Source organism: Palaemon carinicauda, chromosome 36 (assembly GCF_036898095.1).
Source record: "Palaemon carinicauda isolate YSFRI2023 chromosome 36, ASM3689809v2, whole genome shotgun sequence".
NCBI lineage: Eukaryota > Metazoa > Arthropoda > Malacostraca > Decapoda > Palaemonidae > Palaemon > Palaemon carinicauda.
In genome coordinates this window covers 4740913-4753412 of record NC_090760.1, presented here as the reverse complement: position 1 = coordinate 4753412, position 12500 = coordinate 4740913, and the positions used below count along the sequence as shown (strand labels likewise).

The 12500-nt window shown below is 37.9% G+C and overlaps 2 protein-coding genes across 2 annotated transcripts in view; both read left to right on the top strand.

The window, feature by feature from the left end:
• The window catches only part of LOC137628357 (keratin, type I cytoskeletal 9-like), a 246617-nt gene that overhangs the window by 212628 nt on the left and 21489 nt on the right, over positions 1 to 12500 (top strand). The gene's annotated exons all lie outside the window — the stretch shown is intronic.
• The window catches only part of LOC137628298 (uncharacterized), an 8831-nt gene continuing 6887 nt past the window's right edge, over positions 10557 to 12500 (top strand). Inside the window, exons 1-2 of the mRNA XM_068359459.1 lie at positions 10557 to 10613; positions 11870 to 12151. Coding sequence (XP_068215560.1) covers positions 10557 to 10613; positions 11870 to 12151 — 339 coding nt within the window. The remainder of the gene's footprint in view (positions 10614 to 11869; positions 12152 to 12500) is intronic.

The following is a 12500-nucleotide window of genomic DNA, read 5'->3' as shown; positions in this document are numbered from 1 at the left end:
GAGTAGGTGGTGGACAGAAGTTACTGGACGGTAAACTCTGAGCTTATGTCTAATGAAGGCCAAATGATAGGAAAAAGAGGATATGAGAGTGGGGCTCAACTCTGGAGTAGGTGGTGGACAGAAGTTACTGGACGGTTAACTCTAAGCTTATGTCTGATCAAGGCCTAATGATAGGAATAAAAGAAAGGAAGAGGATATGAGAGTGGGGTTTAATTCTGCTCTGAGCTTATGTCTAATCAAGGCCTAATGATAGGATTAAAAGAAGGAAAAGGATATGAGAGTGGGGCTCAATTCTGGAGGAGATAGTGGACAGAAGTTACTGGATGGTAAACTCTAAACTTATGTCTAATCAAGGCCAAATGATAGGAAAAAGAGGATATGAGAGTGGGGCTCAACTCTGGATGAGGTGGTGGACCAGCTTCCTGAGGAGCAGGGGTATTCAAGATATAAAAACCTATACAATGTCACTTTTTCATTTAGAAGCAATGATGGTTCAATTTATTTATGTTTCTCTTAATATAAACTCAATGTAACCTTTGAATAGACTTTTCAAATGCTCAAAAATTTTGGAAATATTATTATTGAAATAGCTTAATAATTTCACCTTTTATTCTAGAAGCAAAGACAGATCTATTTACTAGTGCTTTCTTTTAATGTAAACTCATTAGAACCTTTGAATACACTTTTCATATGCTAAAAAAAAACTTGAAAATATTTCCCTTAGGTTGATACAAAACAAATAGTTTATAAACAAAACTGTTTTCCATAAGTAGTTACCTTAAGAATAGCATGCGAGCTGACTCGGTTTCAAGTCGATCAACTTCAAGAGTTATCGATTCCTCTTAATTCCTCTTATCTCTCTTGATTCGTTTACCAGTCTCCTCTTTCCTGTGGCAAATAAAGGCTTTAAGCTTCCTGCCCCGTCGGCCTCCACATTTATACTAACTTTTGTAACTCTCGCTTTATTTACAGAGGCCTTTGAAGTTGGCAATGGCTACGGCATTGCTCGTAGCCCTAGTAGAGGCTGATCCATCAGTGAAGTCCTTCTCCAGTTTCTCCCTTGGAGGAGGTGGATATGGTGGAGGTGGAGGAGGAGGACATGGAGGATTTGGAGATGGAGGAGGAGGAGGAGGTTATGGTGGAGGAAGATTTGGAGGAGGAGGACATGGTGGCTTTGGAGGAGGAGGATTAGGCGGAGGAACAGGCTATGGCGGAGGAGGATCTAGGAGAGGACACGGTGGCTTTGGAGGAGGTGGTGGAGGCTATGGCGGAGGAAGATTTGGAGGAGGACATGGTGGATTTGGAGGAGGGGGAGCGGCCCCAGCCAAAGCCAATATTAACTTCAACTTGAGTGGCGGAGGAATACACGGAGGGTACGGAAAGTAGTGCGTCAGGTGGACGATGATCGTTATGTATTTCTTTAATTATCTCGAAAATAAAAAGTAATAAAACAAAATAATGAGGAAATAAATGTATTACTCACTAATTAACTTGTGTATGGCATACCCCTGAATAATGAATAATTTGTATATACCTGTATAGGATGAACTAACTTTCTTCTAATGAATTAATATGGCTGATGTGATTTCACACACACAAATTATATATATACATACATACATACACACACACATATATATATATATATATATATATATATATATATATATATATATATATATATATATATATATGTGTGTGTGTGTGTGTGTGTGTGTGTGTGTGTGCCATTACATTATTCACATATGATTTCTTCATCAAGTTTTAATTGCAACTATTACAGTGATTATGTAAACCTGAAACATTTCTTAAAAGCCTTAATTACTCTTACACTGTTTCAAGATTTCCAAATGATTTCTAATTTAATCAGTGACCCAGAATCTATTTTAATCAGTGGATTGTTATTTTTTATTCTTGATGCCTCATCCCCATAGCCCCTTTTCTCTGGGCCTCATTCTTACCGTAATGCTACTAATACACCAGTATTGTAAAGTTTGTTGCAAGTTTCAGGTCCAATCTTAGGTCTTTTTCCTGGTCCTCAAGCTTAACCTAATGCTACTAGCACACCAGTCTTATAAGGTTTGTTGCAAGTTTCAGGTCCAATCTTAGGTCTTTTTCCTAGTCCTCAAGCTTAACCTAATGCTACTAGCACACCAGTCTTATAAGGTTTGTTGCAAGTTTCAGGTCCAATCTTAGGTCTTTTTCCTAGTCCTCAAGCTTAACCTAATGCTACTAGCACACCAGTCTTATAAGGTTTGTTGCAAGTTTCAGGTCCAATCTTAGGTCTTTTTCCTAGTCCTCAAGCTTAACCTAATGCTACTAGCACACCAGTCTTATAAGGTTTGTTGCAAGTTTCAGGTCCAATCTTAGGTCTAAATTCTGGTCCTCAAGCTTAACCTAATGCTACTAGCACACCAGTCTTATAAGGTTTGTTGCAAGTTTCAGGTCCAATCTTAGGTCTTTTTCCTGGTCCTCAAGCTTAACCTAATGCTACTAGCACACCAGTCTTGTGAGGTTCGTTTCAAGTTCCAGGTCCATTATTTTTTTCTTGGTAATGTAAAGGCGTATTACACACACACACTGTTTCCAGTTTCAACTGGATTTTCAAGATTAGGTCATACGTTTTCTTCACCCAAAATCGAGAAGAAAGTTTCGTCGTGAATATTGCGAAAAACTTATATTTAGGCAATAGTGTCCATGTTGAAGATAGTTATTGTATCACATATTATAGGGAAAGAAAAGTGATGAAAGACATATCAAAGGGGAAGATGATTGGGGAGACGAGGCTGAGTTACCTCCCCCCTCCCACCCCCACAAACTACCCCTGAAACACAACCCCCTCAAACTAGAAGGGTTGATATATGAGGTTTTTGGTGTTGGAATATGTTTGTTAAGGTTATTGGCTTTTTAAGTACTGAGGTTAGAAAATGACTTTAAAAGGGACAGAAGTTAATTCACTCCATTGCTATGATTAGAATATGCCTGATGTCTTGTTTCATTTAATTACTGAAGTCTGAATGATATTAATATTTGGTTATAGATTAGCTTATCTTTACCCAGCTTGTAGTGCAGCTTATCTTTACCCTGCTTGTAGAGTAGCTTACCTTTACCCTGCTTGTAGAGTAGCTTGCCTTTACCCTGCTTGTAGAGTAGCTTGCCTTTACCCTGCTTGTAGAGTAGCTTGCCTTTACCCTGCTTGTAGAGTAGCTTATCTTTACCCGGCTTGTAGAGTAGCTTAGCTTTACACTGCTTGTAGTGTAGCTTAGCTTTACCCTGCTTGTAGAGTAGCTTAGCTTTACCCTGCTTGTAGTGTAGCTTATCTTTACCCTGCTTGTAGTGTAACTTAGCTTTACCCTGCTTGTAGTGTAGCTCATCTTTACCCTACTTGTAGAGTAGCTTATCTTTACCCTGCTTGTAGAGTAGCTTAGCTGTACCCTGCTCGGAGAGTAGCTTAGCTCTACCCTGCTTGTAGTGTAGCTTAGCTTTACCCTGCTTGTGGTGTAGCTTAGCTTTACCCTGCTTGTAGAGTAGCTTAGCTTTACCCTGCTTGTAGTGGAGCTTATCTTTACCCTGCTTGTAGTGTAGCTTATCTTTACCCAGCTTGTAGTGTAGCTTATCTTTACCCTGCTTGTAGTGTAGCTTAGCTTTACCTTGCTGGTAGAGTAACATAGCTTTACCCTGCTTGTAGTGTATCTTATCTTTACCCTGCTTGTAGAGTAGCTTAGCTTTACCCTGCTTGTAGTGTAGCTTAGCTTTACCCTGCTTGTAGAGCAGCTTAGCTTTACCCTGCATGTAGAGTAATATAGCTTTACCCTGCTTTTAGAGTAGCTTAACTTTACCCTGCTTGTAGAATAGCTTATCTTTACCCTGCTTGTAGTGTAGCTTAGCTTTATCCTGCTTGTAGCGTAGCTTAGTTTTACCCTGCTTGCAGAATAGCTTAGCTTACCCTTCTTGTAGAGTAGCTTAGCTTTATCCTGCTTGTAGTGTAGCTTAACTTTACCCAGCTTGTAGTCTAGCTTAGCTTTACCCTGCTTGTAGTGTAGCTTATCTTTACCCTGCTTGTAGTGTAGCTTAGCTTTACCCTGCTTGTAGAGTAGCTTAGCTGTACCCTGCTCGGAGAGTAGCTTAGCTCTACCCTGCTTGTAGCGTAGCTTAGCTTTACCCTGCTTGTGGTGTAGCTTAGCTTTACCCTGCTTGTAGAGTAGCTTATCTTTACCCTGCTTGTAGAGTAGCTTAGCTGTACCCTGCTCGGAGAGTAAATTAGCTCTACCCTGCTTGCAGTGTAGCTTAGCTTTACCCTGCTTTTAGTGTAGCTTATCTTTACCCTGCTAGTAGTGTAGCTTATCTTTACCCTGCTTGTAGTGTAGCTTATCTTTACCCTGCTTGTAGAGTAGCTTAGCTTTACCCTGCTTGTAGAGTAGCTTAGCTCTACCCTGCTTGTAGTGTAGCTTAGCTTTACCCTGCTTTTAGTGTAGCTTATCTTTACCCTGCTAGTAGTGTAGCTTAGCTTTACCCTGCTTGTAGTGTAGCTTAGCTTTACCCTGCTTGTAGAGTAGATTAGCTTTACCCTGATTGTAGAGTAGCTTAGCTTTATAATGCTTGTAGTGTAGCTTAGCTTTACCCAGCTTGTAGTGTAGCTTAGCTTTACCCTGCTTGTAGAGTAGATTAGCTTTACCCTGATTGTAGAGTAGCTTAGCTTTACAATGCTTGTAGTGTAGCTTAGCTTTACCCAGCTTGTAGTGTAGCTTAGCTTTATCCTGCTTGTAGAGTAGATTAGCTTTACCCTGATTGTAGAGTAGCTTAGCTTTACCCTGCTTGTAGTGTAGCTTAGCTTTACCCTGCTTTTAGAGTAGCTTAGCTTTACCCGGCTTGTAGTGTAGCTTATCTTTACCCTGCTTGTAGTGTAGCTTAGCTTTACCCTGCTTGTAGTGTAGCTTAGCTTTACCCTGCTTGTAGAGTAGCTTAGCTTTACCCTGCTTGTAGCGTAGCTTATCTTTACCCTGCTTGTAGTGTAGCTTAGCTTTACCCTGCTTGTAGTGTAGCTTAGCTTTACCCTGCTTGTAGAGTAGCTTAGCTCTACCCTGCTTGTAGTGTAGCTTAGCTTTACCCTGCTTGTAGAGTAGCTTAGCTTTACCCAGCTTGTAGTGTAGCTTATCTTTACCCTGCTTGTTGAGTACCTTATCTATGAGAGACTGGGCCACCAGTCCCAGTTATGAAATATGTTTTATAAAAGTTATTTCTTTTTAAGGAAGAGGATATAGCATCCCATTGAGTTAAATTTGATTATTTTAGAGATGGCCTGAATTAATTCGGGAGAGATAAGATATAATATACATTTAATCTAATTGCAAAAATTTAATTACAGAAGAAAAATTATGATGATTAGATATCTAATTTTCTTAAAAACATTACAATATTAAGAACCGAAAATTTTATATCTCTATTTTCTTGAAAACATCAAGATATTATAAATAAGATTCTCAAAAAACGATAAAATGTCATATAAAGTTTTTTGATCAAAACAGAGACCATTTTGTCTTTCTAAAACTCTCCATTCATAAAATATACAAAATATACAGTATGTTGTAATTTTTCATAAAAACAAAATATTAAAAACCAAAAAAATTCTCAGAAATTGATAAAATGTCACATAACATTTTCTGACCAAAACAGAGACCATTTTGTCTTTCTAAAACTCTCCATTCATAAAATATACAAAATATACAGTATGCTGTAATTTTTCATAAAAACAAAATATTAAAAACCAAAAAAATTCTCAGAAATTGATAAAATGTCACATAAAATTTTCTGACCAAAACAGAGACCATTTTGTCTTTCTAAAACTCTCCATTCATAAGATATGAAAAATATACAGTATGCTGTAATTTTTCATAAAAACAAAATATTAAAAACCAAAAAAATTCTCAGACATTCCCAAAATATAAAAAATATACAGTAGGTTGTAATTTTTCATAAAAACAAAATATGAAAAACCAACAAAATTCTCAGAAATCGATAAAATGTCATAAAACATTTTCTGACCAAAACAGAGACCATTTTGTCTTTCTAAAACTCTCCATTCATAAAATATACAAAATATACAGTATGCTGTAATTTTTCATAAAAACAAAATATTAAAAACCAAAAAAATTCTCAGAAATTGATAAAATGTCACATAAAATTTTCTGACCAAAACAGAGACCATTTTGTCTTTCTAAAACTCTCCATTCATAAAATATGAAAAATATACAGTATGCTGTAATTTTTCATAAAAACAAAATATTAAAAACCAAAAAAATTCTCAGACATTCCCAAAATATAAAAAATATACAGTAGGTTGTAATTTTTCATAAAAACAAAATATGAAAAACCAACAAAATTCTCAGAAATCGATAAAATGTCATAAAACATTTTCTGACCAAAACAGAGACCATTTTGTCTTTCTAAAACTCTCCATTCATAAAATATACAAAATATACAGTATGCTGTAATTTTTCATAAAAACAAAATATTAAAAACCAAAAAAATTCTCAGAAATTGATAAAATGTCACATAAAATTTTCTGACCAAAACAGAGACCATTTTGTCTTTCTAAAACTCTCCATTCATAAAATATGAAAAATATACAGTATGCTGTAATTTTTCATAAAAACAAAATATTAAAAACCAAAAAAATTCTCAGACATTCCCAAAATATAAAAAATATACAGTAGGTTGTAATTTTTCATAAAAACAAAATATGAAAAACCAACAAAATTCTCAGAAATCGATAAAATGTCATAAAACATTTTCTGACCAAAACAGAGACCATTTTGTCTTTCTAAAACTTTCCATCCATAAAATATACAAAATATACAGTATATTGTAAGGTTAAATAGTGTCACAGTCATTACGCTTGAGAACAATTTCGTGAGGTCCTTACATTAAAAATCCATGTCAGCAAATGTTTTTATGTTGAACAGGCTGACATGTCTCCTTATAGTTTATATATGAAATATCTATTTTAATGTTGTTAGTGTTTTTGAAATATTTTATTTGAATTGTTCATTACTTGGTAACATAAGTCTTTTTATTGTTTATATATAAAATATTTGTTTTAATTTTGTTAGTGTTTTTAAAATATATTGAATTTTAATTGTTCATTACTTCTTATATAGTTTATTTATTTTCTTATTTCCTTTCCTCACTAGGCTATTTTTCCCTAAATCTAAGGATTAAAGGTCACTCGTGAATGGCAGAGGAAAGGAACAGGGACAATGCCCTAGAGACTGGCCTTATATACATTTGATCTGCACCCAAGGCCCCTCTCCAACAGGGTGGGCCAGGCAATGGCTACTGATGACTCAGTTGGTAGGCCTATAGACTTCCCCAAACCACCTATCCTACGTTCACAAGGATGGTGAGGTTGCAGACACTGTATCTCGAACCCCAGTCCATCATATCACCAAGCAGGGACTTTTCCAATAGGCTACCACTACCCTAGGGCTTGAGAGGAAGGGACGTTAGATTTCCAAGGGCTTAATGTGAAAAGAATAGTGGATTTAAGATCTTGGTACCGTCATGAGATCTGAAAAGATATCTAATATTTATCTCCAAAGAACAGGGTCTGGTAACATAACTGGCGTGTCTCTCCTAGTACATAGATTGATGGAAGAGCGTTAGTCACGCAAGTTAAAGAGAATATAAAAGAAAGAAAAAAAAGGAACTCTACGTTCGAAGTCAATTACCTCGAGTTCACTCGGTGAAGTCACGCAAACTTTCCATTTCTTCTCGATTTATTTCCTTCCGTTCTACGGCGCATGCGCACCCGTGCGTGCTCTTCCTAGACTTATATAACTCTAACGGTTGCGTTTCCTTGAAGGAGGAGGAGGGGGAGGAGGAGGAGGAGGAGGAAGAGGAGGAGGTAGTGGTGGAGGAGGATCTGGGAAGGACACACTGGCTCCGGGGGATGTGGAGGAACGTTTGATAAAAGCTTAGGAGTAATGCAAGAACATAACGTTTGCTCCATTTCTTCAACGTTTTAAAATCTTAGCAACTTGTATAAGAGTTTAGGGTGGCAGCATATCTAATTCTTTCCTTTAATACATTAAAAGATAAATATGTTATCTCTCTCTCTCTCTCTCTCTCTCTCTCTCTCTCTCTCTCTCTCTCTCTCTCTCTCTCTCTCTCTCACCTGAGTAGTTATTGTGGCTTCGATTGTTATATTACGTAACATTGTAGCTTCCAATTCAATCTAGATTGCTGAGCTTTAAAAAAAAATCTTTAGCTGAGCGTGAAAAAGATCATAAGAAATATATTTGACAGTATATATATATATATATATATATATATATATATATATATATATATATATATATATATATATATATATATATATATATATATATACACGTAAAACGGAGTATGCATTTATGTGTGTTTACGTTATTTTACCTTACAACTATTACCACTTGAGGTTGATACCAGAAGAGTTGCGAACACCAAGACCCTTTTCTATACACCAGTGAATTCTGGCACCTAAATCTATCTTGCCGGACGTGTGGGCGATGGTATGGGATCAAACACGAGTATGTGTTTGTGTGTATGTACGTATGTATCTACGTATAGGTTCTCGAAGTTCACCGAAGCCTGCCGATACTTGCATTAGATTCTTACGTGACCATTCGCTTATTGCTTGCTTATAGCCATCTGAACCTGTCTCTCTGTACTGACTCTGCACTAACTCTGTTCTGTGGCCTGTGGGTCTTCATTACCCATAGAATTCATTCCTATCATAAGCTTTGAAGTCTCAACTTGGGCCATTATCGCTTGGGCCAGAAACCACTCCTGTCCTTCCTTCACCAGGACGAACTCCATCATAAACAAAGCTCTATTGGATGGCAACGCATCAGCTTACTAATGCCGAATATCTGGATAATTATCTGTCAATCTTACAGGGGTGCAGTTTTCTGCCTGCCCCGGCCCCTGTTCCTGTCACTGCCCTAGCCCTTGTCCCTGCAATGCCCTTGCCCCTGTCCCGGCCCCTGACCCTGCAACTGCCCTTGCCCCTGCAACTGCCCTTACCCCTCCAACTGCCCTTGCTCCTGCAACTGCCCTTGCCCCTGCAACTGCCTTTGCCCCTGGCCCTGACCCTGCAACTGCCCTTGCCCCTGCAACTGCCCTTGCCCCTGCTCCTGTCCCTGCCCCTGTCCCTTTTCCTGCCCCTGCAACGCCCCTTGCCCCTATCCCTCCCCCTGCAACTGTCCTTGCCCCTGCCCCTGCTCCTGCCCCTACCCTTGCCACTGCCCCTGCAACTGCCCTCGCCCTTGCCCCTGCACCCTTCCCTGCCATTGCCCCTGACCCTGCAACTGTCTTTGTCCTGTCCCTATCCCTGCCCCTGCCGCTGCCCTTTCCACTGCCCCCTGCCACTGCCCTTGTACATGCCCCTCTCCCTACACCTTCCCTTGCCCCTGCCCTTTTCCCTGCCCCTGCAACTGCCGTTGCCCCTACCTCTGCCCCTCCCCTTGCCCTTGCAACTGCCCCTGTCCCTGCCCCTTTCCCTGCCCCTTTCCCTGCCCCTGCACCTCCCCCTCCCCTCAATGACCAAAGATCAAAATTATGAAAAATCTTAAGCAAATCTATTCCAATATTGATTCAGTGATCGAATTGGTGTCGAGTGGCATCTTTCTGTCGATTTGTTACATTGTAAGAAGTGAAAGTCCAACAATCTATTCTGACAATCTCTTGCCACTTGAGGTCCTTTCTAATTTCTATCTTTCGATTATAACGTCTCATCATTTGCTGATGAGTGAACAGATGACACTTGGGTAAACAGAGGAAAAGCTTCATGAAAGAAGCTCTCAGGGGGAGTAAGAATTTGACTTTAGAATAATATTTATATTAAAATTTTCATGTACAGAAGAGGACGTAAAATTTGACGTTAGAATAATATCTATATTAAAATTTTCATGTATATAGGAGGACTTAATGTAACCGGCTGGAAGTTTTTTCTTTCACACATCCTGGTGAATATATTTGCTTAGCAAATCCGTTCGAAAGGCTTTTCACTTTTCCACATTCGAGAATACTCAACAATAGATGGAGCAAACACAAGTTTATGAACTTCCATTAGAATCGAGAATTAAATGAGAAACCAATCTGCCAAGTCACCGTTACTTCTCTGCACTTTCAGTTGGAAGAACAGAACAATTAGCTCAGCAAACAAAGGCATAATCGTTCCAGCAAATTTCACAAAGGCCTAATCATTTACAGCATCTGACATTCTAATCGTTTTTTTAACCAGATGAGCCTCAGGGGGTTTATGAACTTGTCTGAATAGTCATATAAAAACACCTTCACTGATCTAATCGTGTTTAGTCCTTGTACAGACGTGGCGTTGTGAACAGTATGGTGAGTTTTTTTTTATACAATTTTCCATTGATGTACCGGTGCGTAGCCCTAAGTGAAATATAGCAAGACTTTAATTTGTGTAGTAAAGCAATTAGTTCACCAATGAATGTAGTGATAGATACGCCCCTTGAAGGATGCTTGAAGATTTTAATTTGTGTAGTAAAGCAATGAGTTCACCCATGAATGTAGTGATAGACACGCCCCTTGAAGGATGCTTGAAGATTGTAGGTATAGGAAAATGGGAGTATGTAGGGCATTCCAAAGCTTGTAGTAGAGGGAAAGAAGCATTTGCTGACTCGTGTGTACTAACACGGCTTGAAAGTGTCCCTGTATTTTCTGAGCCAACACATTATACAATTATCTTGGATTTAGTTTCTCATACTCGTTGTTCGTATTCAGCTTTGTTTCCTCGTATGTATAATAACATAATTTGCTGGTGTAATATATATATACTTAATATATTTATATATATATACATATATATATATATATATATATATATATATATATATATATATATATATATGTGTGTGTGTGTGTGTGTGTGCGTTTGTGTGTGTATATATATATATATATATATATATATATATATATATATATATATATATATATATATATATATATATATATATATATATATTATGTATATACAGTATATATATATATATATATATATATATATATATATATATATATATATATATATATATATATTATGTATATACAGTATATATATATATATATATATATATATATATATATATATATATATATATATATATATATATATACTGTATGCAACAACGACTACAAAAAATGCTTGGGTTTGGTAATTTTATCACCACGCTAGCCAATGCTGATTGGTGATGGTGGGACACTTAAATCTGATCGCTCACAGCATACCAACCTAGTATGGGATGTACGGACCAGTACAGCTTTGTTGATCATGGCGATACCCAAACCCTCAGACGTATAACTACTCGGTCTCTCTCTGTGCCTTGGGTATGGGGAAGGGGGAGTAGTCCTATCCTGGTGAGAAGGGGGTACCCGGAGAGGTACATTTGTAAACCACAACTGCCGTGTTGTAGTTAGGAAAGGGGGGGGGTGATGGGAAGGGTTGAATCTGTGTGTGTGCATATGTACATTTAAAAATTTCCCGTAAAAAAAAAACCGAATAAAAATCTGGAATAAATGTTGCCAGGCATTTACCGTTTTATAAACAAATATACTGATATAAAGAAGTGATATTACTCTCGTAAACCCATAAAATATAATTACTAAGTAGGATAAAACTTACGGTCGCCTGTATTTTACTGAAATACGGCTGAGAACATTATATTTTTTACGGAAAATTCCCCCATTAAATTGCGTTTTTTTTTTATTGTGTATCTGTATATTTAGTCATCATTTTTACAGATCGCGTACACTAGTTATCTCTAATAACCATCTGATTTTAATGCATAACCTTTTAACTTTCCAGAGGACATCGATCTCGTTCACAATCTTCGTCATTTTATCCATAGCATCGATGGTGAAATCGAGACGAAACAATGGGGAACTGTACGAAGATTTCCGACACAAAGTCTTCCATGCGTCGCTGGATACCCAACAACATCCCGTCGGTAGCTCCTCCGATCGCTTTCCAGGAGGCGAGGGCGTTGCTAGGCGATACCCAAGGGCGTATATCATGCCTATCAATGCCAAGGGCGCCCATGGATATTACATAAGTGACGGCTTTGAACATGCGCCCAAAAGTCAGGCTGTGCGTTCTTACGGGTATGAACATAACCGACCTACAGCTACTGCAAAAATCAGTTTCCATTTAGGACGACCATTTCGTGCCATAGATAGAAATCCATTTGGTCCTATAGATAGAGACAGAGGGATTTATTATAGAAAACTTAAGAAATAGAGAGATGATTTATCGATGAGCACATACCAATGTACAATGTTGAATAAACGTTCAAGAACAGAATTCCTTTGTTTTAATCCTACCCAAGGATTTAGGGTTGCTGTGGCCTGACTCGTAACGCCTCTGTCTGTTGTTTGCCAGTCCGGGGTTCGAGTCCCGCTCAGACTCGTTAGCGTGGATAGCGTCTGTAACCTTAACA